The sequence below is a fragment of the Pagrus pagrus genome, assembly GCF_965226575.1.
Source record: "Pagrus pagrus genome assembly, chromosome: 18".
Lineage (NCBI taxonomy): Eukaryota > Metazoa > Chordata > Actinopteri > Spariformes > Sparidae > Pagrus > Pagrus pagrus.
In genome coordinates, this window is record NC_140202.1 from 12,872,858 (window position 1) to 12,889,636 (window position 16,779).

A 16,779-nucleotide genomic window follows, 5' to 3' on the forward strand; every position below is an offset into this window, starting at 1 on the left:
TTTCCCATGCAGGCAGATGTATTTTATGTATATTTGATTATTCAAGGGACACTTTCTAGGTCAACAGCAGCACCAATGGCGTCTCGATGGATGGAACTAAACTCACGGCGGACGTCCTTTGAGATTTCAACAGTTTGCACACAGATATGAATAGTAATGACTCTGTAACAGCACTAGCTCAGCATTTCAACACCCCAGGATTTTCAGACACTGGTATTCAAACATATTCAGAAGCTTTTTTACTGCTGTCAGTGTGATGATTTTGCAGTATTTTAATGAGCCTGTGACCCATCAATAGTGTACCCCTCCTCTCACGCGGCTGGGATAAGCTCCGGCTCCCCAAAAAGCCTCCGTATGGGTGGATTAATTTCAAATCTAACACCTCCTAGAAGATTTATGTCCGTCTCAAGAATCTATGTCAATATGCCTCTTCCAAAACAGAAAGATACTTGCACAAAGCAAATATATAATTGAGCAAATCTACAGAGGAATATGAATGTGTTTTTTTTTTATTTTGGGGCTTCAATCAGTCTGCTGCCAGGGTCCTTTTATATTTGAGATATATTTTGGCAACTTAGTCTTAATGCAGTAAAAAAAAAAAGGATAGTCCACTGTGGAGCTGATGAAAAGCTACAGTCTCACAAGCAGTTGCATAATGATTCTGTTCATCTGCTGTCTGAATAATAGCATATTCATCAAATAATAATGCCAGCTATTATTAATTTGCATCCCTCTGATGGTAATCTCAAAGGATTCAGTCTAATAGCTCTTAGCTTAAGTGGTGGATCTACATGTATTTTACTTAAGTACTTCTATTTTATGCTACTTTATACTTTAACATCACCACGTTTCAGAGGGAAATAATGCACTTTCAGCTCCACATCATTAATTTCACATTCGCCAACCTTTTGACCCTCTTAAAGGGACAGTTCTCCCACATGCAGATGGAAAGTTGGGTAAAGTTTCAAGGTCCACAAAACATTTATGGAGCTTCGCAGCAAAACAGCATAGTGGCACTCTCCTAAACATCTGAAGCAGATGGGGACTTGTTTTTAAAAAAACAATAGAAAAAAAAGCATATAGTGGCTTCACACAGCTTGTCCAACATAAACCAAGTCTCCGGAACCCAAGTTGATTTGAAAACATGTTATTTAAACCCTGGGTGCTTGTACACCCACTTCAGAAGTGGTACACACTAATGCTTTTAGCTAAGCAGCAATACAAAATGATATGATTTTGGATTTAAAAAGGGTCTAAAGAACGTATTTTCAATCAATTTGGGATCTCTGGGCTTCTGGAGAGAAAAGCTCCAGCCTCTCCATCGGCATGAGGGCGACTAGATAATGACAGAATTTTTATTTTTGGGTGAACTGTTTCTTGAGGTTAGCAGTTAGCAGTGTCACTAGTAACTGATTTTCCTCTAAACTTAAAGATTGTTTGATTATAAAAAAAGACCGCTTGAAGTCCAAAGAGGGCAAACCCTCCAATATTTCACCAAAAAGGCAAATATAAAGGATGAATACAAGAGGAACTTTCTTTCTTCTTCTTACCTCTCTATGAATCATCTGACAAGACAAACCCTCATATTTATTTTGGGACCAGTTGGAGAAGCTCGACCCCTGGTTGAGAACCACTGGAGTTCAAACTGGCTCCACCTCAACCAGCTACAACAGTGAAATGTTACCGATGTGTTGATGTATTAAGATAAGAATCTTTCTGTTCTTTATGTACATGTAGCACATACTGTACTTTCACAGTAGGATTTTGAACAGGACAAATCTATATTCCCAGCACGTCCCTCCATAGTGTGCATGAGGAAATGAAGACATCCCTACAGCACAACAGATGTCAGCATCCATTTCTGTGAACCCATCACCCTCCCTCCTTCCCTCTCTCACTGCCTCCCCCTCCCTTCTTCTCTCTTCTTCTCAAACCCCACTTTAATATCAGAGTTAAGCTCATCTTTGAAGCATTTCACACATACATGCTTATCTGGCCTCACACCTTTGTCGCACAGCAACATGCCTCTCTCTGTGCCAGGACACACTCTGGACTGATAAGGGCCTCACAGCCTCATCTTCTGGCTTCACTTATCACTCTCGAGCAACAAGCAGCACTGTCTGTTTTATCTGCTCGTGTTTCTCCTCTCTTGATAAGTCCAGACTGGACACTTTTTCTTCCTCTTTTTTTTTTTTGCTCTAAGCATTCCTCAAATCTGCTGTCTTGTGCCAGCAGAGGCTTCTAACGGAGATGTGATGGGTTTTAATTGCAAACCGAGTGGCTGACACTTCACAGGGAGGGGTGACGTCGACATGAAATGTTCGAGCAGGAAGAAATAAAAAGCCAGTAAGATTACATGAAAGTAAAAGGCAGGCCAACACAGTCAAAGTCTGCTCGTATGACTGGAGCTGGCATCTGAAACTTCCCACAGATGGCCTGCTGAAAATACCGAGCAGCGGAGGCTGCAGGGTGGCAGCAGTGGACGGCTGCTGGGGTTGTGCCACACATCATAAATCTTTTGGGACAAGCAGTCAAGTCCGACTTCAAGAGATAACCGATGTCTATTACTAGACAAGGCAGCGAGTGACAGAGAGGAGTCACGGTCCATAAAGCTGAGCAGAGACAGCAAAGGTTATCCAGGGACACAGAACTCCATCACCCCATAATCCTAATGCATAATACAGTATTTAAAGAACTGTCAGTGCCTTTTCTTTTTTGAAAAAGGAAATAAATTGCATGCATTTTTAAGGGATTGTACATTATGGAGTCATTAATTTTAAAGCTGTAATGCTAAATGAAATGCCAAGAGGTCAGCAGTTGAAATAAAATGCTGTTTACCTTCCATTATTTAACTTCCCTGTTTCTTCTAGGATTCAATAGGCCACAGACATCAACAAATGAGCAGCTGGATTATTTCACAAATAAAGCTTATATCTTGCACATATTCTGAATATTGATTTTGTTTCAGTTTGCAGTAGTAAGATGAAGACTTATATCCAGTGGAAAAAAACCTGGTTGGCTCTGTGTGATCAACCAGGATGGTTTTGGAGGGGGAAAAAAAGAACCTGGGAGATGAAATCAGCCCCCAGCCAGGACAGATCATTTAGCCGCAGCATCAATCCAGTCTCCATTAACCCACAGCAGACAGCATCATCACTGAGAGCACCACAGGAGTGACGAGAGATGACAAATATTGATCAAGATATCAGATCAGATGTCTGCTCAAAGGCTTGTAATGTAAGCCTTTTTTCATCAGGACAAATATGGATCAATGTCAAGACGTGCGAGATGTTTCAGCATCAAGATTTTCTTGTATTGACTGTATTAGAGGAAAGATGTGATTGTGAACCTGTTAGCTAATTCACAGGAGCATCTTTTTACAGAAGGTTCTGATTCTGGATGAAGCTCAAGACTGCCACCATGTGGATGAAATGTTGCACTGTTTTCAATATTAGGTGCTCTAGATTTCTAGATTACCTGCATTAAAAACATGATGACAAACAAGCTAAAACATTAACATAATTAATGAAGCACTTGAAAATGCATGCACACATGTACACATACATCAACATAAAGTGTTTGTGATTATGTAATTATATGTCCCACATATATCTGTGTGTGATTAACATGCTTTATGTTAAAGAATGTGCTGTTTGCATGTGTAGATCAACAGTCCACACATTCACACACACATCACAGTCTACATATTGTAACTTCTCACACTCATTGTTCATAAATACAATTAAGTACACACATACTCTAAAACCCATGCACACACGTACAGTTTGTGTATGCTTGTATGTGTATTTATCGCATAGTATACAATAACAAAAACACTTAACGTCAGTGTGTTTTCATTGAGTATTGTTCTTTGAAATGTTCCTGAACCTCAAAGATTTTCAAGGCTTAAATAGTTTAGTTGATTTATTTGGATCTTCCATTGGCTACAGCACTGCAGCAGCTTTGTATTGTGACAGTGTATCATAAATAAAGGTTTGAAGGAATGAATGAATGAATATGTGCATGTTCTTTAGGCATTATATTTGTTTGTGTGTTTTTTTTATATGCGTTTGTGTGCAATAAACTTGATTTCAATGTATGCTCAAGACTATTTTACCCGGGATTACACAAGCAACAGCTTGTATTTAAGAGTTAAGAAAACAAGATATAACAATCTCAGCGCCAGATCTATTTACTTACTTTTACTTATACTTTTTAAAGAGATTTCAACCAAATCACACAGTCTTTGTCTGCTTATGTCAGACCGGCATTTTAAAGTAAAGTACATTTTATTTTATCTCTTTACCACTACCTGACAGCTCAGTTGTATATTTGAAGTACTTTCAAAGTCAGTTGTTGCTCCATAAGGTTCTCTCTCTTTCTGATTCAGGCTCGTGATGAGAAGGAGATTGTTAAAGGTGCACTATGTAGTTTCGGGGAAGACATTTTAATCAGAAGCCCCTTTAAAATGCTGCAGAGTGTTTATTAATGGACATTAATGGTTGTGAGATTGTTTGCTCAACTATATAATTAAAATTCCGCCTTAAGCAGCCATGGGGCCAAAATGCATATGAGTACTGAAGAAGGAAATTAATTCTCATGGAGAGAAACTGGAGAACAGAAATTAGGCTTAAAAGACCTGAAAATAACTGATCATTCTCCATCAGCTCGATACTTTATTATGATTTTATTTCTGTAGTTTTAGAGTTAAAGCATTTAGGTTCAGTTTGTTCACTTCTGGCTGTAATTAGGGTAAGGTAGTACTTGGACAGATTATATTCATTCATCATATTTAGGCAGTAATTTAACTAAAAACATGCAAGTAGCAAAGTCAGGCTCTTTTCATGTCTTTATTTAGATTTAATTGAATATCCAGGATTAATTATAACAACCAGCTCTATATTACACTGAGGTATGCCCTGGCTTCAGCTGCACTGACAGCTCCATGCAGCAGAGGGCAGAACAACACCACATTTGGCTTCTCTTCAGTCTCACTGCATCTTGTGTTTCATCTCAACTCAGCATGCAACAGGAGCCAGGAGCCTTCCCAAAATGATCTGCGTGGACTTAATCTCACCACTGAAATCAAAACAGCTCTCACCCCTATCAAAACGCAATTGAATGTTAATATTGCATTAGTGGAAATCTCCCCATAAGCATCCCTCTGATCTCACTTTGCATGGATTGAGATGATCTTATGATGGTCTTCAGCAGGCAGACTGTCCATCATAAGGGATACTGTGAATTACCTCTTCATATCCAATGTAAACAGCTTGATCTTCAGCAAATCTGATCTATCATAGCCTCCCACTCTCAAAGGATTAAATAGCTTTGCACTTTAGAGGAATAATCCTCACTCTGTATATGTCTTGGCCTCAATAACTGAATTGGGTTGAGGGTCTGTGGAGGTGAGGGCTCGGTCTGTTGCACATGATTTCAGTCACGCAGCCTCAGAGAATTCCTTGAGAATTCCACTTTAGAAGAGGATCTGAAAAATCATATTTCTTGTAATTTTTGCTTCTTAAAATGTGTTTCATTTGCCTGAAATTTAAGATTAAATCAAAATGTTCCAATTTGCTTGAGTTTAAAGATACTTTTGGAAATACTGCTGCCGGAAAATACTTAATACTTTAACTTTTAATAAGGTTTTGGTGTAGGAGGGACTCACACGTAAACAAGACCAAGAATCCTTTCTGGTGCTAGCTGTCCTAAAGCTGCACTTTGAGCTAAATGCTAACATGCTAAAGTCAGCGCTGGGAATAAATGTAAGTTAAAGGGGCTCTTGTAGCAATTTACATGTATTTATCACTTTTTTATTGTCCATTTGTGAGTGGATTATAACATGACATATTAAATGAGACCTCTCGGTTGTCTATACAAGCCTGTGGACAGTTTGTTGAATTTGTTTAATGCTTTAAGTTCTTTGTGAAGACTCGGGTCAGATTTCCTGTGACAGTTCAAAGGATGAGACTTTATTTACGTCCTCGAGTGCCTCTCTCTGCTCTGCTAACAGAGAGCAACAATAGCTAACATTAGTTCAGAAATGGGGTCCGCTAACATAAACTGACGTCCAGCTTCCAAGACAACACACAACTTTCACAGAGCCCATTTAAATATATATTTTTTCTCGTTAACTTAATGGATTAGAATTACATTTATATTGTAAGTTAATCACCTAACTCAGTTACATGTAACTAGTTACTCTCTAACACTGCTTACAGTAACAATGCTAACATGCTGGTGTTCAGCAGGCCTGTAATAGGCTATTTGCCATGTTCACCATTTTAGTTTACTGTGTTAGCATGCTAGCGTGCAAATTAGCACTAAACACAAAGTACAGCCGAGGCTGATGAGTCTGTCATTTGTTTTTTGTTTTGGTTAACTCATTGGACAAATGGAGATGTTGACATGATGATGGCACTATATGAAAAGTTAAGTCACTGTAATTCAGCCTGTGAGGAACACCAATGTCGGTCAGTCAGCAGTGGAAAGTCATAAAGTACATTTACTCAAGTACTGTAGCTACTTAAGTACAGTTTTGAGGTACTTGTACTTTACTTAAGTGTTTCATTTCACTCCACCACACTTTATTAATTTATAATGGGCATTCAGTTAAAAAACACTGATCATCATCAGTAAGATGCTGTATTATAAACAATTTACATACATGTAAATACATATTAATTGTACGTTTGGTACATTTATTACCAGGCCATTACTTTTGATGCCACTTTGGTACATTTTATATGAAATACTTATCACTATATCTTGACTTTCACTCGTGTATGACTTCTGGGTACTTTTGAGAACACTGATGGCATGCCGTCCAATAGTTTTTGAGATGTTTCAGTTGGACACTATCCATCAGAGATTGCCTTCCCTAAAAAATCTCTTGAACTTGGTGACTTAGAAAATAGACGCTGCATCAGTACCAAGAAAGCAATTAGATTAGATTAGTTAGTTTATGAATGAAACAAGTGTTAGCAGGTTCAAGCACTCTCTCTGCTGAAATGTAACACTGAATCTTTGTCAGCTCGGGGAGACTCTTTGGTTGCTTGTTTCATGTTCTGGTTTTAAAGTACTGTTTTTACTGTATGATGATGCATAGTTTCTGAAGTTCTTCGGTCTTTTTACTTTTTTAAAACAAACTTCCTTCATGTTGCAGCATTGAGGTCCCCATCACAAACTCACCCTTCAGATCTCAAGTATACCACTCTTCACTTGTTTACATGGTCAAGCATCTTCCTAACATCAACCAATCAATGTTATTGTTATCACTCTGACACAGTCCAGTCCATTTCCCAGCCACCATTAATTATTGTGTGTATACTTATCTCTGTCAACAATGTAATTAGCAACCTTTTCCCCGTCCGGTGACATTATGGTTCCAATCTGAGAGCCATTCAGTGCTGAGACATGCAGCAGCATACTGATAATAGTCGTCCCTTGCCCTTTGAAATTGCTCTCTGTTTAATTGGACGAGAACTCGATTGTTCAACTCATTAGGAAGCCTCCGCTAACCGGGGATGAAGCGTAAAATGTGATATGGATTACGGCTAATGCAGACACATAGACGTGTTGTAAAGCTGAGTTCAAGTGGCCTGATACAAGGTTTTACGGACACAGCCTGCGGAAAAGGAAGATTGCCAACAAATAAAGCTGTTAGACTTTGGCTAAGTGTTTAGATAAGAGGATGAAACAGCTTGAGAGGCGGCCAGTAATAGCATCTATTAAAGTGATTTGAAATCAGGCTGAGGTCATCCTACTTGAGGCGGGGGTGCTTTCACTCTTTCCTCTGTCCCAAAAGCACCGGTCCCCTAATTTAATCTGAAATTGAAGGCTCTCAACTGCGACAGATTACAGGGGCTAGCCCAAGCATGCAGCTGTGGACTCTGTCCTAATGAGCCCAGCCAGCAGAGCATCAAGTGACAACAAGTAGCTCCTCCAACAATGAGGGCAACTTCATGCCGCTGAAGAGCTACAATGAAATTACTTTTTTTTACAGATTTACACCACTTGTTTGACAAGAAAGCAGACACCGAAAAGCCACATTTAATAAAAGGTGATTTCTATTTTATGCTTTTGTATTTTGAGTTATACATATTTTGAAATGAAAACACAAACATTTTTTTTAAGACTACAAGAAAACATTGTTCAAATTGTGCCTTAGAGAGAGAGAGATTAACATATCAACTATACAGAGCGCGATACAACAATTACTTTCTTTCTCTTAAAAGAGTCCTGTCGGTGGGATGGTTCCTATTTCAAATGTCACCATTTAGTGTGAGCAACATTAAAAATGAATGCCAAGAATGAAACGTAGACCTTCAGAATGCTCAGTGGTCATTTGTAGTCCTAACTAATGTGTTATAACTGTTATAATGGATAAACTTTTACTCATCTGGCTCTATATATAATTGCGGGATCTATATATACACCAATATTGACACTTTACTCCCACTTACACCTTCTCTACTGTGCATGTACAACTGTATGTTTGGAAGTAAATCAGAAAAAGTGCATTTGCATCCTCTCTGCAGAGTTTTCTTCTTAAAGAAGTCCAGATGCGGGCCAGTTTAGAGAAGTCAATGAGCTGGACAGAGAGTTTTAACATGCTGAAAGCAGCCAGGTGACTGCATTCACTCAGGAGAATAACAGTCCTCAGGAAGGTGATAGTCTCTATGGACTCTTCTCCTCCTCTGCCGGACTCAGGGGCTCCCCGGCCTTCTCCTCGGCCGCCTGTCTCTCCTGTTTGCCCTCCAGCAGTCTGTCTTGAGAAACCGTCCCCAGCACTTTGGCACTGTGCTCCTGTGCCTTGGCTCTGAGTGCAGCGATGCTGTTCTCCCTCAGTTCCTCTTTAGAAATGGTGGTGGACCTGCCTTCCGACCTCTTCTCCTCAGCCTCAGACTCCTCCGCCCTCTGAGAGCTCGGCTGCTGGGGCGCATCGCACTTTCCAGTCGGCGGGGGAACTGCTGTCTCCGCTGACTTTTTGTGCATCCCTGCAAAGAGTTGCGGGTATTCAGATTTAGAATAGCGTCTGTTGATTGGTAAGCCATCTTGGACTGAAAATAGCAAGCAAAAATAGTTCCGGTTTAGAAAATAATGTTTGAATGGGACGATGGCAATGTATGACCAGCGTTGAGGTTGGAAAAATGTCATGTAATGCAAAATATTCTGTATTTAAAGGTGCAATACGTTGTATTTATTTTAATTTTAGTTTAAAACATTCAAAAAATAAACTAAAAATGATCGACCGATTGTGAAGAAATAACAGTTTTGACGTTATGTCAAAAATGTATTGTGTTGCAGAGAGAGATATTGAAGTTAGCATGCTAACCAACTAGCTCCTAGCCACTTTGTACCTAAAGGGGAGATAGTCTCATAGTAAACAACACCAAAACTTCCCTGGTGCTCCGAGCTTCCAGTCCCAGGCAGAATCAGCTAATATGACACCTAGCTGCATGGCTAACTGAGCTAACTAGCTAAAGGCAGCTACAGTTTGCAGCAGTTAGTGGTTAGTCCGTGCCATGGTTTGGGTTCTCTGTTGGGCATTTCGTGTTTTATTTTGTAGTGTATATCCTAATGTGACGTGTTTATCTTTCCACTTCCTCTCTTTGTCCACCCTCCAGCCTTTATTTCTGCTTTCTGTTGCTTGTATTTGTATTTTTGTATTTCTGTACTTTGCTTTCATTAAAGCTGGCGTTTAACTTTCCACCTGCCTGCCTTGGTGTTCTGCATTTGGGTCCTGTTTTTGTAAAACATGACACTAAAGTGATATGCTGCCCCCTTTTTTCTTGGGGTATTACTTTAAACCGGTGGCAAGTTTTTACATATTGCACCTTTAAAGGGTCATACTTAGCATATGATAGCATCTACCATGGTTGTGCATAGGAGGCGTCTGTGCCTGCATTCAGTCCATCACTACTGCGGTGAAACACTTCAGTGTTGTCACGATTAAGCATGAATAACTTGATGAGCAGCCGCATTGTTACAATGTGATGAATACATGGGACAATGGTGCTGAACGTTTGCAGAGACAGTCAGACATGAAGCCTCACCGAGCAGCCAGGGAGCGCAGGACTCCATGATGCCATCCTTGGCAGACTTGAGGATGGACTCTGGTAGGGGGATTGAATGCCTCACCATGGCTCCATACAGCCCGTACTCGGCCATCACGGTGCTCCGGCCCCAGCATTTCTCCCTCTTCCTCCACTTGGCTCTGCGGTTCTGAAACCATACCTGCGATAGGGGGACAAAGTGACACAAAATATTTGGTAGCTGCAACCTCACCTCCGAATAAGACACGAGTCAGCATCTCGTATGCCTGTCAGAAGAGAGTGTTGCAGTTTTTGCCAGTGAGGAAAGTGAAGTTTGTCTGCATAATATTTGTTCTTGAGTGGTATATTGGCTCACATTCAATAAGATTGGTGGTCCTGATAACTTTTAACCAGCACGGCACAGACTAAGAGAACATCATCAGTCATCTGGGGTTGGCAGAGATGGAAGTTTTACCTTTGCAGGGTGTCGATAACCAGTAAATTCTTGGATTTGTTTTTCTTTTAAGGGTTTGAAATAGTCCGACAGCAGCTTGCAATCTGTATTTTCTTCTGGACAAGATGCAACAATTGGTACCACTTTCAAACAGGGCACCCAAAAGAGGTTTTGGGCGTATTGATGACCAATAAACCATTTACTTATGCTTAAAGATCAATTATAAGCTATTAATGAGACTTAAGTTTGAGTTGGTGGTTGTGAAAAATCCATGAGGCTGTTTGTTATCCTCCCAATTTGGATTTTGGTCCATCTCCTCTGTAGTCATTCTCCAGATGGTAATGTCCAGTTGGACCAATTCATATACTGCAGACTTGACAGATTGTGTGAGAAACATTTTATTGATGACTTAATATCATTTGTCACAATCGCAGATAATATGACACTGCACAATCACTTTTCACAACCTGGCAACCCAAAACTTGTCAGAAAGGGGTTATTAACCATTATCAGAGCCATTAGTTACAACACTACACCCTTAATTATAGATGAAAGCTCAATTTCAGTTATTTCAAAGATGACCTCTTTGGGAATCTGACTCAAAACTAACTTAAGATAGCAGCTGCTCCGTTTGGGATCCAGCCCATTGATTTCCCATAAGCTGCTCGCTACAGGTGTGAAGGATCTCTGCCTGCTGTCAGAGCTGATCTCCAGCTATACCTGCGCTGGCCTTATAGATGGCTTGACACATCAAGACGCTTGAGTCGGCCGCAGCCCAACAGCTGCTTGAGGCCCTGCAGGCTATCTGTCAGCTCGGAGAGAGAGCGACGGAGAGAGAGAGGGGCCAAATTGATTGTATAGCACAACACAGGACTGTTAAACACTCTACTTAGGGGCAGCAGCTGTGAGGGCTCTGCGAGGAGAGGGGACAGATATTAAATTGAAAACGATCAAACCGTTTTTCGAGCCTCTTTCTGGTAATTCTGATGATAACCCTTAATTCATACAAGACACTATTTCTTTTTTTCTCTTTTTCTTTTTTTTTTTTTTTATAAGAGAAATTGCTTCTCAGGCTCCTCAAAAGAAGCGAGTGTGGGAGCTGCGAGCAGGAGTGACCCTGGGGCACGCCGAGGCTGATTGAAAAATAAGTTAATTTCGGGCCCAATCGATGGCGGGCAGGCGGGCAAATATCACGGGAAATTAAACTACCGGGACTCGGGGGAGCGGCGCTATTGACCCGTGCTAATAAATTCAATGTAGTTATTTCATTTGAACTCCCTGCGCCTCTCCAGCAGCCCGGCCTCCCGAGCTCGTCTGATTTAACTAATTACACTCAACGAGAAAATTGGGTGTTAATTTTATTTAGGTATAGGAAGCTAGACCCGCGGCTTATTTATTTATTTCCCTTTTATTATTTATCCGCGGCTGTGTCTGTTGCGCGCCGCGTAATGAGAATGAGATTAAAAGGCCCCCCCTCCCCTCCCGGCAGATGGATGGTCCAGGTCACACCGCAATCTTCTTCCGCCTTGATAGCTTGATTAGGTCGTTAGCGGCTCCTTCTCCGAGAACAAATTGTTTCACATCCAACTGCAGCCCGATGAGAGATGATCTATCCTGGCGAGGCTGCTGGGGCTGTGTGGAGACAGGAGGAGGAGGAGGAGGAGGAGGGGAGCAGCTCTGATCGATTCACAGAGGAGAGAGGGGCTCCTCTACCCCTCAAACATGAGGGGCCTTACAGGGGCTTATTAACACTGATGGGGACGTTACAGGCGCATATTCAGAATTAACCATCAGATTCAGCCCACGTTATACTATGCATCTGATTTAATTAGCCTTTCAATTAAAGAAATATTTTAATTTTCTGTTTTTATTAAAGGATATTCTGATGATGTGTGCCTTGCGGTGTGTGTGCACAAGTGTCAGTCTCGAGAAATTCAGGAATCTTGAGTGTTTCGAATGCAATTGAATTAAGGAAATAAGACACTGCTTTGAATTTATTATCTATATTTTTGTGCTTGTTTGGCCAGTTATTATTCATCGAGCACTCAAAAAGAATAAAGATCAATTTGTGCTTTAAATAAAAAGGTTTAAATAATTTTGAGTGTTTTTGCATAGTCAATAATACAATTAAAACACATCAGCACACCTCGTTTCCTTCAAATGTGGCATTTTCGTTTGGCAATTTGGCCAAAGTCGTACCTCACAGCATAAAATCTTGGTGTAAGTAAAAAGGTTTAAATCATTTTAAATAAAATAGTATTTTTTGCTGTTTGTGCATAGCCAAAAAATAATATTAAAACACATCAGCATATCTTATTTAATGCAAATGTAAAATTGGCACACACAAAATGACCTGACAACATAAAATCTTATATTTAAAATACATCATAAAGGATGATAAACATGAAAAACAAAAGAATAACATCTGCGTGTAAGAAAAATATCCAGGGCTCCATAACACCAACAAGTCAAAACCTTCGATTGAATAACGAATACAAAATAAAACAGAGTCTTGTATCACCTGTATCCTGTCTTCAGGCAGCTCTGTTTTCATGGCCAACATCTCTCGGGCGTAAACATCCGGGTAGTGCGCCTCATTAAAGGCCTTTTCCAGCTCCTCCAGCTGATATGAGGTGAATATGGTCCTGTGGATATATAGATATATACATTGTCAGTTTAAATATTTGGGCATGTTGATCAGAATATATTGTGTCCTGCAGAAATCATTCGTCAAGTAAAGTAAAGGTCAATGGGACGGAAGTAAAAATGTAAAAGGTAACAGCCAATTTTAAAAAATTAGGTCTGTTATTATTCATGTGCAAAAAATGGTGCAAACCAAATCTGGAAATGGATAAAATTTCATGTTAGTATGACACTATAACAATTAATCTGTGGCCAATATGTTCATAACAGTAAAGAGAGTAGTTCATGACCCTATCTGTATCAGTAAGGCTGCAACAAACACACAAATACTATCAAATATTAATTGAATAAATAGTCCCAGTAAATCATCACTCATTACTTATTTTACAGGTAAAAACAAGCAAATTTCTGCCATTTTTTTATTTCTCTAAATATAAACACGATCAGACTTTACTATTAATCAGAAATCAGCACTCACCGGTGACGTCTTTTCTTGCGTTTCTTGCTCTGACTTACTGACGACTTTGAGATTTTTCGTTCATTTGAAGATAAATCCTCGGAATCTGGATTAAAAGCAGGAGGAAGGTGTTAAAAGAGGCGATGACATCTGTGGTGAGAGCGTCTTTGAATCGGATTTTTTTTTTTCATTTAAAATCCCACATTATACATTAGCCTAAATAATAATAATAATAATAATAATAATAATAATACAGTGTAATAAATAAACAAATAATAATAATACAGTGTATAAAAATAATAATAATTGTCAATACATGCACAGTCGCCCGGTTGAAAACACGACTCAGTATTTATTATAAGACTTATTATTGTGGTGTGTGTGCTGATCACCTGAGCTGGCAGACTGGCTGGTGTCCAGCGGCCCCATGGACCTGCTGTGGGGCTGCAGGTGAACATCCTGTGCGTCCGACAGCACCGTCTCCAAAAACGCGGGCTGGCTGTAAAACGACGGAATCCCACCGTGGCCGATTAATCCCATCCCGACACCCATACCCATTCCGGCGGGGCCCAGCAGCGACCTGGCGGCGATCAGGTGCGCCCCGGCCGGCAGGGCGTCCAGCGGGCTCCTCGGGGCCGCGGACGGCTCCTTGTTGAGCCCCAGTATCTCCTGGATGCCGAAGCCGGTGCACCTGGACGGCGGATGGGTCGCGCTGCTCTTCGGCTGGTGGCTGTTGTTACTCCCTCCATTCGCTCCCAGAGAGGTTTTCTCCGACAGATTTAAACTTTCCGACAGCACGGCGCCTTGTTTCCCCGTCATGATCTCTTGCGATGAAAGGCCTTTATTTTTGTTCTCACTGTGCCGTCTTGCAGGATGGTCCCCAGTGCATGATCCTCTGTATAACACACAAGAGTCCTTTAGAAAATGGTCCTTTTATCCAACAGGTCCATCCCAACAAGAGGCAGGAGCCAGCAGCCAATCAGCTGCAAGGATTCAGGATTCCTGTGGATCATGGATGCATTATACGCCCTCTCGGATACATATCTGCATTTTCCTCAGGACTGTATGGATGAACGCGGCAGGGATTTAGGCTGGAGACAGAAAGGGAGGAATTAAAAAGGCTTTCTCCAAGCAGCAGGGAGAAAAGAAAGGCTGAGGGTGGAAATGAAATGACAAAAAGAACCAGGAGTGCTACAATGTTTTTCTTTTCTTTTCTTTTCTTTTCTTTTCTTTTCTTCTCTATTTTTGTTTTTACAGAGACGTTAATTATGAACATTATAGGCAGCAGACACCACTTTGTTTAAGCCATTATAAACTCACTACAAATATATGGTGTTGTTGTTTATATTTTTTTTCTGTAGGAAGTCAGGCCTAATTAAACCGTCTGTACTTCACACCTCTCACTTACTCTTTGAAATGCTGCAGGTTTAGAAAATTACCTCAATCTCCTAGAATAAATCAGTAGGCTGTGTACGCGCGCGCACGCGCGCGCGCACGCACGCACACACACACACACACGCACGCAGAGCCCCAGCTATGATCCACTGGCTCACACGGATGGATAATTGATCTCCAGATGCTATGGGAAACTCATCACACGCAAATCAAAGGCCCTCCCAAAACCGACAGCTGGACGGTAGACGGGCGGAGTGAGTGTGCAGTGAGCTGCCTGCCTGCACCGTCCTGCACGCCGCTAATCCCACAGCAGCAGCAGCAGCAGCAGTGCAGGCTAGAGAGAGCAGATTAAAGCACAGGGACATGATAATACAGACAATTTTGCACAAGTGTAAAACATTTTATTATTATTTTTATCTCATGTATAACAGCCATATTATGTAGCCTATATATTAAGGGAATCTGCACAATTAAAACTCATCTCATGATTACACTGAATAATGGCTAATTAAGGCTTGTATTTAAATCATGGAGGCATAAAGTTTCAGTGAAATTATGGAACAAAACTGGGAAACATTTGCTGTCAGGACGTTGATGAAACATGCTGCTTTATTCATCATTTTAAATACAATTAGTGTAATTTTTGCATTGGAATTTACATTTTTAGTACAGGCCTGCATTTAAAATATTTTGGGTCATGTGATCCTATTTATTATAAGAATATTTAAGATGCAAGAAAAGTCCATCTTTACTTCTCGGTGTCTCAGTGTCAAACTGATGCTGGGGATTAAAAGAGAGAATCTCAATAAAATAAAGCTAATTTTGACATATTCGGGCCAAAATTAAAACCCATAGAGTGACATGAATATTAGCTGTTTCCCTATTTGCTTGTAGTATAATTATAATTCGTTTGGAAATGATGTAGAACAAAATACAGATTGAAGTGCAGCTTTTAGATTGACTTTCCAAACTTCCCGCAAACGCATCATGAAAGAAATGCAGCAAAAATAATGGAATAATTAAGTAAAATAAAATGTTGCACAATATGACTCAAGCAGCCTGAAGCTATATGGATTGTGGCGGAAGCAGAAAATAGATCCGCCCACAAAAGCCATATTCAAGAACATCAAAACAGTGTGAAATGAGCTGCTGATTAAGAGGGAGAAAAATATTGCTGCTGCAATTAGTGGCTGGCCAGTTGAAACTAATTAGGGCTTATTTAGTGGAAATTCTATTAATGAAGAAATCAATGTTATCAGGATATGCTAATGACACATCAGCCTGTTGGGATCGAGTCATTTATTAACGTGGAGGGGTGTAACTCAGGATGACCCGTCAATTACAGGCGACTCGCTGCTCCCTCTCACTCCATCATCACCGCAATCTATAGACGCGTGTGTGTTTTTTTGTTTGTTTGTTTGTTTGTTTGTTTGTTTGCCGATGGTGCAACACGTCTCCCCTCCGTGTGGCTTTTTAATAATCCATCTCCTGTGGAAAAATGGCCGCACGCTGATTTAACATGCAGAAGAGAGTGCCCGCCTAATAAGGCTCTAGATTAAGGGAAGATTTAGTTCAGTCACTCGTGTAGATTGGGTTTGCCCATCAAAGACCTGCAGGATCTGACGGCTGCAGATTAAAAAAAGCAAACAGCTGTTGGGAAATGTTTGTTTATCTGCCCCCTCTACCTCCTCCACCAACCCTCCGCTCCTGGCACTTTTAATGCAATGGATAAAAATAATAAAGAAATAAAATTAAATACAAAAAATTAAGGAACAAAGTGTCCTCAAACCTTT

At 40.5% G+C, this 16,779-nt stretch overlaps 1 protein-coding gene across 1 annotated transcript; it reads right to left on the bottom strand.

Annotated features, from left to right (window-relative positions):
- Positions 1–8,158: 8,158 nt before the first annotated feature.
- On the bottom strand, positions 8,159–14,410 carry vsx2 (visual system homeobox 2; the record flags this gene model as incomplete). The annotated part of the gene is made up of 5 exons (XM_084380538.1): positions 8,159–8,999; positions 10,059–10,239; positions 13,013–13,136; positions 13,613–13,697; positions 13,984–14,410. The coding sequence occupies 5 exons, from the start codon at positions 14,408–14,410 to the stop codon at positions 8,680–8,682; spliced, it is 1,137 nt and encodes a 378-aa protein (XP_084236664.1). The 3' UTR covers positions 8,159–8,679.
- Positions 14,411–16,779: the final 2,369 nt, after the last annotated feature.